Raw genomic sequence first — 15,034 nt, 5'->3', positions numbered from 1 at the left:
TGGTGTGCTTGTTGGTGGTCTTCCCTCTGTTTCTCTGTGGAGCATTAGGAGCACTTCTGGGTTTTGCTGCTTGCCGCTTTGCTGCGTTACTGGTGGTGGATGTTGGAAGCATCTCGGTGCTGCCCTGGGTGATGGACTAGATGGGCATTAAAACTTGCTGGCAACCTGCAAGCTGGCAAATGCAGCAATTTGCGTGCTGTGATGCCTTTGGAGTTGCATTTCAAACACTTTGGGACTCACTCTCTAGCCTGTTTAGGGGTTTTAAACTTTTTTTTTTTTTTGAAACTGAGACCTCCCTGGAACTCTTGCAATCTGAGTGCTGGAAATGCTCGATTTTGATTTAATTATTTTCCTTCTCTTTCTGTTCTAGGGCAGCGAAGCAGTGGCAGGAGTGATCGATCTTGGCACGGTAGAAATATTCCCTGTCTTTGGTGCCATGCAGAGAGGTCTTATAGATCAGGACACTGGCCTCGTCCTCTTGGAGGCCCAGGTTATCACATCTGACTTAGTTGTTCCAGAGACCAGTGAGAAACTCTCCTTGGAGAAAGGTCTGGCAAGAAACATCATCGATCTCAGGACGTTCCAGGTGCTGCAGGAATTGAAGGATGCTCTCCACCGGGTGGAAGAAGTCAGACGTGAAGGGAGGCAGCTCCTACCTGTTGTTGCTGCGATAGAAGAGGGGAGGATCAGTGAGAGCGTTGGGCTAAAGATTCTTGAAGCTGAGCTCGTCACTGGGGGCTTTAAAGTCCGTCGGGGCAGAATCAGCATGGAGACAGCGGTGCAGGAAAGACTCCTTACCCCCCAGCTTTATTCCAGACTTGTATCTCACCTGGAGGGTGGCAAGGATTTGATTGACCCCAACACTGCTGAAAAAATCAGTCTATCCGAGCTCATGCACCGATGCATCGTCCACCAAGAGACTGGACTGAGGCTGCTCCCAGTCAAGCAGCTGGCGGGTGGGATGGTGAGCTTGAAATCGGGCAGAAAAGTCAGCATCTTCCGTGCAGTCCAGGAAGGGCTGATAGACAGGGAGGTAACGGTCAGGTTGCTGGAAGCCCACCTCTTTGCTGGTGGCATTGTTGACCCTAGGACAGGGCACAGGCTGACTGTTGATGAGGCCGTGAGACATAATTTAATTGACCAGGATTTGGCATGCACCCTTCTTATCCGGCAGCTTCAGACGGGTGGCATCATTGATACCGTCACGGGAGAGAGGCTGACAATTGATGAAGCTGTAAGGAAGGAGTTAGTAGCACCAAGGATTGCATTGGTGGTCCTGGAATCCCTGTGGTCCTTCATGGGGCTCCTGTGGCCAGAGACAGGGGAGATTGTCCCAGTTGCAGATGCTTTAGAGCAAGGAATCCTATCTACAGAGCTGGTTTACAAGATTCTCAGCAAAAGGCAACTCATTAAGGCGGTCTTTATACCAGAAACCACTGAGGTTTTGTCCTGGAAGAAGGCAGTTGAACATGGCATCTTGGAGAGAGATGTGGCGAAGAAGCTGAAATCAACAGTCATACCTGATGTCATGGCCAGCATGCAGCTTGCTGGCTCTCCAAGCAGAAGCAGGCATGGCCAAAGCTCTTCTGGAAGGAGTCCCACAGGTCCCAAAGAGCGAAGTGACCCTCTGCTAAGGAGCGACGATGAAAGGCTGATGTTCCACTTGATGACCCACAGCTACATCAACGTCCGTGATGGCCAGAAGCTGCTCTTAGTGGACGGAGAGTTGAACAATCTCACTAAAGCCCTTATCCAAAGCCAAGAAAATGGATCCTGTGCACACACATTGGAAGGCAGTGAAGGCTTCGAGGAGACGAAGGCAAATGCAGCTCTTGAAAGCGAGCCGTGCAATGGTTTGGCTTTGCAGCAGCTTGAGTTTCAGTTTGTTCCTTCAAAAGAACAAAGTGGAAAGGTCCTGCCACCCAGAACTGCTTTGGAGAATGGGGAGGTGGTGATGGGACCTGAAAGCCTCCTGTTAGAGGATGCAGAAGATATCTGCTCTCGCTTCTCTACAAGCAGGGTTTATACCGAACAGGCTGCCGTCAAGAGTGAGACTGATGCTGAGTTTGGAAGAGAGCAAGTAACTTCTACAAGCAAGGACAAACGTCAGGTAAAGTTATCGATGCCAGGAGGTCCTGGTGACCTTGGTAGTGGATTCAGAGAAACAGAGGAAATGATGATTGAGGCAGAAGACGGCTCCAAGCCTACTACAGAAGATGGAGTGGAAAGTGTCAAAGATCAGAAGAGGGCATTGGAAAGCGGGGCAGTTGTGAAAAGTGAAATCTGCATATCGATGGATGTTTCGGAAAGTAGAGAAAGACTGGAAATCATGGCAGAGAGGTCTCAGGGTGTGGAGGAACCTGAAGTAGAGGCCGAAGGTGTTAGAGAGATTTATTTGCTAAATGAGGAAACAATTGAGAGTGCCGTGCTGGGAGGAGAGGAGATGGTGCTGCCTCAAGCTGGAGAGGCAGAGCAGAGAGAGAGGCAAAGCGAAAACGTGGCAAGTGTGTTGGAAGTGGAAGAAGGAGAGGGGAAAGAAGTACTAGGTGATGAGGATGTTGTTGAAACATCCCTGCCAGCCCCTGCGGAGCGGGAAGCAGAGGACACTTTGGAAGTGCTCTTAAGGCAGCTCCGAAGCGGTGGCATAATCCATGAGCAGACAGGCAAGACTCTTCTTCTAAATGAAGCCGTTGGCCGTGGAGTGGTGCCCGGCCACACAGCAGTGAAACTGATGGAGAAGATGAGGATGTTCAGTGGCTTCTTTGACTCTCACACGTGTGAATCGCTGACCACTGAGGATGTCATTGAAGAAGGTCTGATGGATGAGAAGCTTCTCCAGAAGGTACTCGCCTCTGACAAAGCGATAAGTGGCGTTCTTGACCCAGGCAATAACTTTGTCTACTCTGTCAAGGATGCGGCTGCCGTTGGCCTTCTGGACAAAGAAACGGCAATGAGGATCTTGGAAGGGCAAGTGGTTACTGGGGGGATTGTTGACTTGAAACGTGGCAAAAAAATATCGGTCACTTTGGCTTCAAATCTGGGCCTCATAGAGCCAACAAGTCAGAAAGAGCTGATCAAGCTGGAGAAGGCTTGCAAAGGGAAAGGCACTGATGAGGTGACCAGGCAGAAGCTCGTCAGCTTACAGGCTGAGACCAGTGGAATTGTGGATCCCGAAACGAAGCAGCCTTTGACTGTTGCGCAGTCTGTTGAAAAAGGGCTCCTGAAAAAGGAAAAAGCTTTTCAGCTCTTGACAAAGCAGATTGCTGATGGAGGGATCATCCATCACGTGTCTGGAATGAGGCTTTCGGTAAACAACGCAATGAGACATGGTTTGATTGATCAAGATCTATGTAACGAACTCACGAAAGCTGAAAGCGTGTGCCTGCAGGACTACGTTCATCCAGTTACAAAGGAGAAACTGTCCTTGCCCCAGGCGGTGTCGTTAGGGCTCGTTAGTCCGGACTTCCAGAGGGAAGTGCAAGAGATCCAGGCTGGGAGTGGAAGCATTTTTGATCCTGCTTCTGGCCAGAGAGTGGCTCTCTGTCAAGCGGTAAAGGAGGGCTTGCTGCCTGAGCAGGTTATGGAGAAGGTCCTGTCATCTTCAGAGATGAAAGAAGGAATTGTAGATCCCGAGACCTGCATGATCGTTCCCTACTCGGAGTTCATAAAGAAGTGTAAAATTGACGTTGAATCTGGCCAGAGGTATCTGGCGGTCCATCCCTTCAGAGCCATCAAGGATGAGGTGACGGGGACCAAGCTGACGTGTGCCGAGGCGGTGAGGCTGGGGAAGGTGGACCCTCTGCCCACCCTGCGGTTGCTGCAGGCTCAGGCCGACAGCGGGGGGGTCGTGGAGGGGACGGTCAGCGAGAGGCTCTCCCTGAGGGCTGCCCTGGAGCGAGGGCTGCTGGATGAGGAGATGGCCAAACTCATCGCCACCAACCAGATGAGGACTGGGGGAATTGTCGATGCTAGCAGTGGGAAAAGATTGACTTTAAAGGAAGCTGTTAAAAAAGAACTGATTAGTCAAAAATTAGCTGCCAGTCTTCAGGATGCACAAATAGCCGACGGGGAACACGGTTCTGAGGTCTGCAGAGCAGATAAACCCCACCTTTTCCAGGAAAAAATGTCTCCAAAAGAAGAGGATGTTGTCCTCTCTACCCGTGCTGCCAAGAAGTCTGATGGTGCTGAGCACAAAGCTGAATCTGAAGCGGCGAGCTACGACACAGCCGGAGGTGCGGCCGCTGCCACCAAGAAAACCCCAGTGACACTGAGGGAAGGGAAATCCAAACCTCCAGAAACTTCAGGGCGTGGTGTGACACATCACCCCCACGCCAAGGCTGAACCGACTCCAGGATCCCCCTCAGTGTTCGGTGCAGCATCTCGCCCTGACGAGACGGTGGTGGTAAGGGCTCTGGAAAAAGGGGATGCGAAAAGCAGCTCCCAGGTGGGAGCAGCTTGGGGGAAGGAAAGGGGGAGAGAAGAAGACGACGGAGGGACAGAGAAAGTAGAGGGATTGGGCTTGGAGGAAGAGCAGTCGTTCTGGGAGACAGAGGTGCTTCGCGGTGAGGAGAGGAGGAGGAGGGGGCGTGCAAGTGCGGAGGGAGTTGTGGCAGGTGAAGAAGATGCAGTGGTGGCTTCTGAGCGTGGAGAGCGAGCGGGCAGCCTGGACCGGGTAACGCCGGCAGCCCCGAGGGAATCTGTTAGCGTGGGTCGAGGGGAGGGGGAGATGGGTCCTACAGAGTCGGGAGAACCCCCCGAGATTGACGTCCCTGTGAAGCCTGCAGGAGAGGAGCTTGCAGGTAAAGGAGCTGTCAAACGCGGTGAAGGAGAAAGATTGAGTGCTGAAGATCAGGAAAAAACAGGTGAAACTGAGCTAAAACCTGCCCCGAAACAGAAAAGCAAGAAAAAGAAAGCAAAGCAGACCGGTACCCCAGGAGATGGCACTCAGCTGGAGAAATCTTCTGCAGAAAAGCAGTCCCTTCCTTTTCTGATTTCCAAAGAAGTTCCAGGGAAGAAGAAGAAGGAGGAGGAGGAGGAGGACTTTGTCTCAAGCACAGCAGAACCAAAACATGAAACCCCCACCAAGATTACCGCTGCGTTGGTGAGAGACACAGCCAGGCACGGGGGGAGCAGCAGGGATGAAAAAGAAAAGAAAATGTTTTCTGAGAAAGAGAAAGAAAACCTCAGAGGGGGTCAGGTGTTCCCTGTCCCCCCAGGACGAGGGGAAGCTGGAGAGGTGGTGAAAGGTGGGGTCAGAAATGGTCATGATTCCTCGGTAGCGTTGAGCCTGGAGGAGAGGATGGCCCAGGAAGGCACCAAGGTGGGAACCCCCGGTGATGTGTCCCGTGCAGCCCCTGCAGCAGACGAACTGCCGGATGAATTAATTATCAGAGAGGAGCCCAGAGAAGTTCAGGAAACCTCTGCGGTCCTTGAGCCTGGAGAAGAGAAACGGCAAGAGCAAACAGCGGAGATCAGCACAGGCCAAGGAGGTGCCCCTCTTCCCCCAAAAGCCCAAGGAGAATCACCCCAGGAGAGGACCAGGCAGCCGGGTCCTGGCGATCGGGGCTCGCTCTTACCTGTGATAGTGGAGGGGGAGCTGCTGGAAACCTCGCGGGAATCCACGAGACCAGCCCAGGTAAACTGATGCTTTCTGCTGTTTTGACATTTTTTTTCTATGAGCTCTGTGTGTGTGTTTGATGTTAAATCTGTCCGAGGTCCTCAGCGCAGAGGACAGCCAGAACACGAGGAGGGGATGTGAGAGCTTGGTGTTGCAGTATCAGCTGCGATGGATTTGGCAAAGGACCCAGTGATGTACGACTGAAAACACTCAAGGCTTGGTTGTGGCTTCTTTTTGCCAGAGCATTACTTATAAATGACTAATAAGTAGGACTCCTTTTTTGGCACTTTTACTGTAACACCAGAGATCTCTTGCCATTTACAAGCTTACATCGGAAAAAGAGCCATGTGTTTTATTTTCCCTGTAGTAAATCTTGGAGATAAGGCTAGCGAGTGGAAAGTCCATGAAATGGAATGTTGTTAACAGATTTCTTCTTTGAAAAAAAAGAATAACATGTAATCCTTTGTTTTCTTTTCTGTCTAAATTTGAGGTTTTGTTTTACTGTTTGGTTCTGTAGATCATGTTCAGCAAGAAGATGTGTCTGGAACATGATGAGAAGCTGATATCGTATCTCTCCATGCTCCGAGATATCGAGATGAGAATCAAACGGGTGCAGCCGGCGGAGCAGAATTTGGGAGCCCTGCACAACCTGCTGGAGCAGGCGGAGGTGAGCGAGGCTGGGCCAGGCTTGGCCGGAGTTAGGCAGGACCGAGCTCGTCCCTCCTCTCCCCAGCTTCGTGCACAGCCCTTGCACCTCCTGCCTGCTGCTGGGAGCCAGCCGGGGAGGTTAGTCTCAGGTTTAACAGGCGGTTCTGTGCAAACCCCATCCCTCCCCGCGCTGGCACTGCCTCTGGCTCACCTTCTCCTCCCTGCTCAGACAATAACCTAAGCTTGGTGAGAAGAATTTTACAGCCTGGAGAAGGACAGGCGAGTGCTGGCAGCTGAGCGGGGCTGGAGGACGGTGATTAATCTTTCTAGCAGATAGATGCGGTGTTCGGAGCTGGGTCTCCAAAGTCTTTGCTTAGTTTTGGCAGTGGGAAGATGAAGTCACCGTATCTTAGACATAACGATGCTGTCTTGCCTCAGGCCCTGGGCGCTGAGCTGCAGGAGCTGAGCTTCCCAGTGAATCAGGAGTTGGACGCCGTGAAGTGGATCGTGGCCAACCCCCCTGAAGAAGTCCCTGAGCAATTACTGAAGGCTTTGGAGAAGGATGCCAAGAACCTCCAGAAGTCTCTGAGCTCTGCGAGTGATGTCCTGGAGTCCCGGCTGCAAAACCTTCGCGGGGCGGCAGAAACTGAAAAGGTAGAGCTGGCGACTGTCCCCGCTGCCTGCTACCCCCCCGAGCATCCCAACGCTCCTTCTCTGGAGCACTCCACTCCTTCTTTAAATGATACGTTTCTGATTGGATGCCAAGAACCTCCAGAAGTCTCTGAGCTCTGCGAGTGATGTCCTGGAGTCCCGGCTGCAAAACCTTCGCGGGGCGGCAGAAACCGAAAAGGTAGAGCTGGCGACCGTCCCCGCTGCCTGCTACCCCCCGAGCATCCCAACACTCCTTCTCTGGAGCACTCCGCTCCTTCTTTAAATGATACATTTCTGATTTTAAGGCTAAAATTCTGGCACATCATGAGACTCTCCAGGGCAAACTCCAGGAGCTGCTGAGCTGGGTCTCTGGTACCGCAGAGTCGCTGGACAGCAGCGATTACCGCCACGCGACTGATGCGGACAGCTTGAGTCGCTGCCTGCAGCACTACAAGGTAACCATGGCAATGCCCCTAATCCTTCTGGCCGATGAAGTTGCTGTCCTCTGCGTGGAGGAGAAGCTTTTAATCCCGCTTCCCTCCTGGACCCTACCAAGGGTTTGCCCTTATCCTGTGTTGCAGGAGGAGCAACGATACTGTATTTGCTCCAAAGTCGTGTGTTTCTACAATACACGAGTGATTTGCTTTGGCTTTTTGGGGAACATGCTCAAATGCAGGTGTGTGGTGGGGGCTGAGTGATCAGGAGGGATTCCCGTCAGGCTGTTGAGGAGAGAGAGCTCCTTCCCCCATGGGGACACCCCCTCCATCACTCCTGCCCTGATCTCCATCGTCTGTACGAGGAGCCCAGGCTCCCTTCCACATTTATTCATCTTCTGGCGTTAGCTCTCAAGGTTTGGTCAGCTCAGCATCTCCTGTTTGCTGGTAGCACCTTGGCATTGAAGTCAGGGGATGGAAGGCTTTGAGAGCCGGTGGTGGCACACGGAGTCACCGCGGGGTGGAGGGGGCTGCTGGCAGCTCCAGGTCTGGGTCCTGCTCAGACCCAAGGGCAGCCCTACACGCGTGGTCCAAGCAGCCTCTTGGCGAGGTGCTGGAGGCCCGGTGCAGAGGAGCATTGGAAGATTGCTGTGGGGAGATGCTGTCACCTTGATGATGCTTTTGGGAGCATTTGGGGTTTCTGGAATATATTGTTCTGCTGACAGAGCACTTCGGGTGCACGCTGCTGCCTGTCGGCGTGTCCCATCGGAAGCTGGCAGTGCAGGAAAGCACCGGCAGCGGAGTCATTTTGCCTGACAAATCTTTTCTCTCTCCTTCAGGAGCTGAAAGAGCCCCTCGCTGACACCAAGTCTCAGCTCGACGCCACTGCCTTCGACATCCAGTTCCTTATCTCAGAGCACGCCCAGGACTTAACCCCTCAGCAGAGCCGGCGGCTGCTGCGGATGCTCCATGAGCTGCAGAAGGCTTTCCAGGACCTGTCGGAGCGTGTGACGGCACGGGCGGAGGTCCTGCGGGTCTGTCTCCAGCAAGTGGAGCGGACGGATCAGGTGAAGGTTGTGAGACATCTGCTTCCTGGCTGCAGTTTGCTGGCTGAAGCGCTTCCCGGCCACAAGAACATGTGCTGAGACACCTCGTATTTGGGATTTCACCTGCATGCCACTCACAGTTTACGACTTCTCATTGCACATCATGAGCTTCCTCTAAAGTCTTTCTTCTTGCTACCACGTAACTCCCAGGCGGAAAGTCGCTTTCCTCCCAAAAGACGGAGCCCTGCCGAGGCCTGGGTAGCGCAGCCGGGCAGTCCTCTGCTGGACATCCAGTTGCTTTGGGCTGGGTGGAACAAACCCTGGTCTCTGTAACCCCACCAGAAAGTCCCTGTGCAGGGGGACCACCGCGGAGACCTGGCAGTTTTAATGTCTGATTTCCACTGCACAAGTCAGCATTGCTGTCCCAGAGGAACAGCTGATGCTTAGCCAGGCAGCTCCGAGAGCAAGTCCTCGGGTCTCTGCTGCGTTGCTGCAGCACCCGTCAGTGCATGGAGCCTCTTATTCGAGACAGGATTCATGTGGTTTTTATTAACAAGTGCTCTCTGTAACTCTTGCCTGTCCTCTCTGGAGTGTGTGTGTCTGTATATTAACCAGTTTGCTTTGCTTTTTCAGATTGAGTGTGCGCCCATCCTAACCCAGGAAGAACTCGCTTTGCAGCTGAAGAGCTCTTAAGAAGGCTCTTTCAATTCGCTTCTGTTGTTTATCTTATGACTGGGAGAAACAAGCACAGTGTTTTGCACGAGTTTGTACATCACCTTGCTGAAGTGCCCAGTGAAACTCAAAAAGCCTTTATCTCCCCGGGGAAAGGGGAACGGAAACGTTGCAGGGACTCTCGGGTCACATCATGCTCAATTGCTCAAACAGGCGCTTCTGTACTGTGCTCTGGCAGCAGGACGGAGGAGCTGGGTCGGCTACAGAAACGCTTGCTCCCTCCTGGGCTCCCTCTCCAACCCCAGGACCAGAACACCAGCCTGCGCAGGTGGTTTGGGGCTCCACAGTGGTGCTACCTGCCCTCGCGTGGTTGTTACCTCTCATCAGATGAGTTTCTGCTGCAGTTTTATCGTTTGTAAGGTTGAGTGATAAAGGCACAGAAACTCCCAGTTGAGCTCTGCCGGGAGAGGGGTGCGTGGCCTGGGGCGTAGCTCCACCTTGGAGCTCAGTGGGCTTCTCAAAGAGCCGATGGAGAGAAACCTGCTGGGATGGTGGCAGACGTGCAGTGAGCAGCTCCTGCTCGGCGGGGACTCAGCACCTCAGCCCCGTTCCTGCAGCCTGAGAGGGAGAGGGAGCCCGTGGAGAGCTGCAAAAGCCGTTTTCTGTGCTGCATCCTCATCTTCAGGGAGATGCTCCAGCTGTAACCTCTCGCCTTGCCTTTCAGCGATGTGTGTGACCGGAGGTGCAGCACCGGTTCTAACTCTCCCCTCTCCCCTTCCCTCGCCCACAGACGCTGCAGGAGCAGCAGGCAGCCCGGGCACAGAGCCTGGCCGAGCTGAAATTTTTTGCTGCGAGGCAGAGGACAGGCTGGCCGAGCAGCAGAGAGCAGCCAGCGAAGGGGACCTGTCCGTCTTGCAGCAGAGGCAAAGTGATGTTAAGGTCAGTGCTTTAACAAAAAAAGGGGGGTCTGAAGTCGGAGAGGCTCGGCGCTGCCTTGGAAGGGCATGGAGCCTTACGGCATCGTCCGCCTAGGAGCTGCAGAGGAACATGCACACCCGAGCTGCCTCCTTCGCCAGTGTCCTGAAAAGCACAGAGGAGTTTTTGGAGGAGAACAAGGCAAAGATGGAGCCTGGGGAGCTGGCAACACTGCAGGAGAAGCTCCAGCGTGCCAAGGAGCAGTACCAGTCCCTGCAGGAGAGAACAGAGATGGCCCAGAAGGAGCTGGAGAGCGCTGTGACTGCCGCAGTGCAGCAGGAGACTGAAAAGGTAACGGGCAAAGAGCTGTAACCCCTGGGCTCTGCTTGAGGTGGACAGTGAGGTCCAGTCGGTGTAATCAGATTCGTTGGGGGTCCTGGCAGTCATCGGGGTGATGCGGCGTAAAGCAATTTGCTGTTTCTTCCTATCTGTCCCTGCCAGAGAACCACGAAGTGTTTTGGGGGTCTGTGAGTGTCTCGGGTGTTTGCTGGGGCTGGAAAACTATTCGGGATTTTTGTTCTGTTGATTTTTGTCTCCCTCCTCCACACAGAAGTTTGCCGAACGTGCACAAAACGGGTCATTCTTACCCAGAGCCTTTGTGCTTTCAGGTGAAAGCTGCCAAAGAGCTGGAGGAGAACAGCAATAAGATCGATTCCCTGTTGAACTGGGTGGCATCCCTGGAGCAGAAGGGAGGGCTCCTGGAGTACAGACCGCACCCCATCAAGCAAATGCCAGGGGTGCGAGCAGGGACAGGCACTCGAGACGTCCCCGACGGCCACGTCGTGGGAGCAGACAGCGCTGCCGGGAGCCTGGATGAGCAGTACGAGAGGCTGAAGGTCAGGACCAACCCCTCGACCCTCTCAAAGCTTTCTGCCCGATGCACTGACCCTGTCTCCGGCTGCTGATGCAGCTGGGAGCAGGACGGGGTGTTCGATGGGGCTGGCCACCGAAACACGCGTTCAAGGGGATTTTCCATATGGGAGACTTGGGAAGGCTTCCTGGAGGGCGTGGGCTCTGTGTTGGTGGGTGGGTGCCACGGCACGGTGTAATCAGGGTAACGAGAAGGTGCCTGTCATGGTCAGAGCAGGGATGACCCTCCTGCTGGCAGAGCACCTGCCTTATCCCAGCCATGGGGGGTTCCCCCACCTCGCCAGTGCCGTGGGAGGGTGCGGAGGCTCAGGCACACGCGTGGCCTCCCTGCACCCACCGGGTACCGGTGGGCAGAGACCATCGGTCACAAGCATCACCTTTCCTCGTCGGCATCTTTCAGGCCCAGCACCAGGAGCTGCTGTCCCAGCAGCAAGACGTCATCCTGGCCACGCAGTCGGCACAGGCTTTCCTGGACAAGCGTGGCCACAACCTGGCTGGGGAGGAGCGGGACCGGCTCCAGGGCCGGCTGGCAGAGCTGAAGGACCAGTACGCGGCTTCCCTCTCGCAGTCGGAAACGCGGCTGAAGCAAGTGCAAGTGCTGCGGGACGAGCTGCAGAAGTTCTTGCAGGATCATGGGGAGTTTGAGGCTTGGCTGAAGCAAGCGGAGCAGGATCTGGAGGGGATGTACAAGGGGGACAGCGACCCTGCGGCCCTCCGGCAGCTGCTCCTGCGGCAGGGGAGCTTCTCAGAAGATGTGATCTCCCACAAAGGTGACCTGCGGTTTGTTACCATGTCGGGGCAGAAGGTGCTGGATGTGGAGGGAGCTGCTGGGGATGCAGGGTCCCAGTCGCTGATGTCCGGGAGCGTGGTCAAGAGCAAGCTGGAGGATGCGACGCAGCGATACACCGCGCTACACTCCAAGGTACGGGAAGGGCTTTGCAAGGCTGGGAGTTGACCCCTGGGTGCTGTTTTCCTCCTGCGCACGTAGAACGAGCAGGGATGGCAGAGGGACGTTTCTCTTGAGTGTCTAGCTGGACTTCTAGCACATGTGTAGGTTGTAGGACAAGGATTGTCGTCTTCAGGGCTTGGGCAAGAGTAACACCCTCTGTCTTGGTGTTGGTCTGCATATCGCCTCCTGTAATTCCTTTAACGCATATGGCAAGATTGGTTTTTTAAATTGTTTTTTCGTTCTCGATGGTTTCTGTGCGTTTTACCCCGATGCTGAGGTTGCTCTGTGCTTGTGTGCATTCTCCTGCTATACGTCTTCTTGCCTCTGCAGTGCACCAAGCTCGGCTCCCACCTGAACACCTTGCTGGATCACTACCAGCAGTTCCAGGAGGTGGTGGAGTCTCTTGGGACGTGGCTGCAGGAGAGCGAAGCTGCTGTTGGGAAGCTGCTCTCGGAGACGGTTTCTTCAGATCCAACCGTTCTGCAAAAGCAGCTCACCAGTGCTAAGGTACGGGGTCCTCGGGCGATCTCCTTGGGGAGCGTTGGAGCCTGTTCGGGAATTTGGCTGCTGCTCTGAGCAGTCAGCAGCAGGAAGGAGACTCGGCCCCTTGGCTTTGTTTGCTGGTTGAGTGCAAAGAGGTACCTGGAGGCTCTGCAGATCAGGTGGAGCCAGGCTCTTCCCAGAGGTGCTCAGAGCAAGGACCAGGGGCTGAGTCACGGACTGCCGCAGGGGACATCCCAGTGGGACACGGCGGGGTCGTTCCTCCCCCGTGAGGGTGGCTGGGTGCTGGGACAGCCCAGACCTTCTGATCCAGCCCTGCTGCAGCATGGGGTTGGACCTTCCAACCTAAGTTATTATTTTTCTTCATTTAAGTGAACAGGATCCCTCAGCAGGGTTTGAATGGAGCCCTCAGCTCCCCGCGGGTGCAGGTCTCTTGCGTGTGACCCACTGCTGATTTTTGCCTTCTCTTGTGTCAAAGCAGCAGCTGCAGGGAGACCTCGCTGAGCATCAGGTGCCGGTGGAGAAGCTCCAGAAAGCAGCTCGGTCCCTGCTGGAGGTCCAAGGGGAACCGGCCCCGGACCACAGTCACATTCAGGACACAACAGGTACAGAGCAAAGCAGCCGCCTGCGTTAGCAGGGGTGGTTGGGGCGAGTGTGAAAACGCATGAGGGAGGGAGGAAAGGCGAAGTCTCTCGCTTTTGAGGGAAGATCGGCAAAGGCACACAGCGCCGCGTCTTCAGGGCTTGTGTTTGCACGTGGGGAGGGCTGTGATCCAGGCTGGCCGCTTGTGGTGGGTCCCCTGTCTCGCTGCTGAGTTTGGGGACGGGGATTCGTCCTCAGTGAGGGTTTGGCAGGAGCCAAAGCTGGTCCTTGCTGCTCTCTGAGCACCAGGCGAGAAGCTCTTTGCCTCTGATTCTCCTTTGCACTGAATTCTGCAGATGCCATCGTGAGTCGCTTCCAGAGCCTCTCCCAGCAGATGGGCGAGCGCTCGGACCTGCTGCAGAAATCCATCGCCCAGTCCCAGAGTGTCCAGGAGAGCCTGGAGAGCCTGCTCCAGTCGGTGGCTGAGATCGAGAAGAACCTGGAGGGAGAGCAGCCAGCCACGCTCTCCTCCGCCTCCATCCAGGACTCGCTTGCCACGAGTGCGGTAAGGGTGGTCCCTGAGCTCCCCCGCCTCCAACACGCCTGTCTGCAGGACCTGAACCGTGCAGGCAGATGCTGGGGGTTAGCTACCGTATTCAGAAAGCGCAAAATAAAAACCCCTAAGAAGGGATATGAGCAGAACCTTTGCTTAATTTCTCTAAGCCAGGACACAGACCTGTTGAAATTCCCCTTCCTTCTTTGCTAACAAGTAGGGCTTGGATGTCAGGCACTAGGGAGAGGCGGAGCAGGCTGGGGAGATCAGAAAGGAAAGGAAAACTGGGATAGAAAACTATTCTTGCCCAACCCTGGTTGTCTCAAAACATGCCCTGCTGTTCCCAAGGGCGGCCCAGCCTCTTCCCGCCAGTTCAGTTTTGCTCAAGAGCCTTCCTAAAATGGCATCCCTTTCTCCGTGTGCTTACCGCAGAAGCTGAAGCAGGACATCGCCAGGCAGAAGAGCTGCCTGGAAGCCACCCGTGAGATGGTGACACGGTTCATGGAGGCGGCCGACAGCCCCACGGCCTCAGCCCTGCAGGGCAAGCTGGCAGAGGTGACGGAGCGTTTTGGCAGGCTGTGCCAGCGGCAGCAGGAGAGGGAGGACGCGCTGAAGGGCCTCCTCCCCAAGGTTGAGCAGTACGAACAGCTCTCGGAGAAGTTACAGCAGTTCACGGAGAGCAGAGCACGGATGTTGGCATCTGGGAATCAGCCCGATCGGGACATCGCTCGCTTCTCCCAGCACATCCAGGTGAGATGCAGGGGGAGAAGACTCCACCTGCCTGGTGTTTCTGGGGCAGGGCCGTTTTGTAGTGAGTTCTGCTGGGCACAGAGCCCCGGGTTCACTCCCAGGCTGCCGGGATCCGCAGGACCTGCGCTGGCCCCGGGGAAGTGAGCTGGCCCGGAGCGGCTGAGGCTGTTTCCGGCAGTGAGAGAGGGGAATGGCATTTCCCTGGAGTCAGGCTGGTTTTCAGAAGGGATCTCTAGCCAGGCTCTTAGGGGCCAGACCAAATATAGTCAGGTTTTACCAATCAAAGACTCCACAGGGTTAATAGAGCCAAACACCCGAGAGCTGTCTGTAAGCACAGCGCAGGATGTGACCAAGCCCTTGGAGATGCCGTGGATCCCGGTGACCGGTCACGGCTGCACCGCGCAGGATTCTTCCCTTTGGCTTCCTAGGAGTGCTCTGCCACGGGGGGTGGTTTGGCCGACAGCCTCAGCAATGCATAAACCCAGACACTTGTGCTGCAGGGGGGGTTGGTTTGCCTTGGTCTAGGGCCCCCCATCCCATGCACTGGGTGGCCTTACACCAGCACTGGGGAAGGTCATTCTGCCCCTCTGCTCCACGCTGGTGAGACCCCACCTGGAGTACTGCATCCAGCTCTGGAGCCCTCAGCACAGGAGAGAGCCATGGACCTGTCGGAGAAGGTCCAGAGGAGGGCAACGAAAACAATCCCAGGGCTGGAGCACCCCTCCTATAAAGACAGGCTGAGAGAGTTGGGGTTGTTCAGCCTGGAGAAGAGGAGGCTCCAGGGTG

The 15,034-nt window shown here is 55.1% G+C and overlaps 1 protein-coding gene across 1 annotated transcript in view; it reads left to right on the top strand.

Moving 5' to 3' along the window:
• The window catches only part of LOC104159346 (microtubule-actin cross-linking factor 1, isoforms 1/2/3/5-like), a gene marked incomplete at its 5' end in the record, with an annotated part of 35,169 nt that overhangs the window by 19,386 nt on the left and 749 nt on the right, over positions 1-15,034 (top strand). Inside the window, 15 exon segments of the mRNA XM_009697234.1 lie at positions 371-4,799; positions 5,217-5,320; positions 6,135-6,284; positions 6,704-6,919; positions 7,222-7,371; positions 8,190-8,423; positions 9,859-9,916; positions 9,919-10,007; positions 10,101-10,334; positions 10,652-10,879; positions 11,314-11,835; positions 12,193-12,369; positions 12,845-12,968; positions 13,302-13,510; positions 13,931-14,248. Of these exon segments, the coding sequence (XP_009695536.1) occupies positions 371-4,799; positions 5,217-5,320; positions 6,135-6,284; positions 6,704-6,919; positions 7,222-7,371; positions 8,190-8,423; positions 9,859-9,916; positions 9,919-10,007; positions 10,101-10,334; positions 10,652-10,879; positions 11,314-11,835; positions 12,193-12,369; positions 12,845-12,968; positions 13,302-13,510; positions 13,931-14,248 (7,242 nt within the window).

This window comes from Cariama cristata, unplaced genomic scaffold (assembly GCF_000690535.1).
Source record: "Cariama cristata isolate BGI_N322 unplaced genomic scaffold, ASM69053v1 scaffold15210, whole genome shotgun sequence".
Taxonomy (NCBI): Eukaryota; Metazoa; Chordata; class Aves; order Cariamiformes; family Cariamidae; genus Cariama; species Cariama cristata.
Note: the sequence above shows the minus strand (reverse complement) of the source record. Positions and strands in the feature narration are given on the sequence as shown.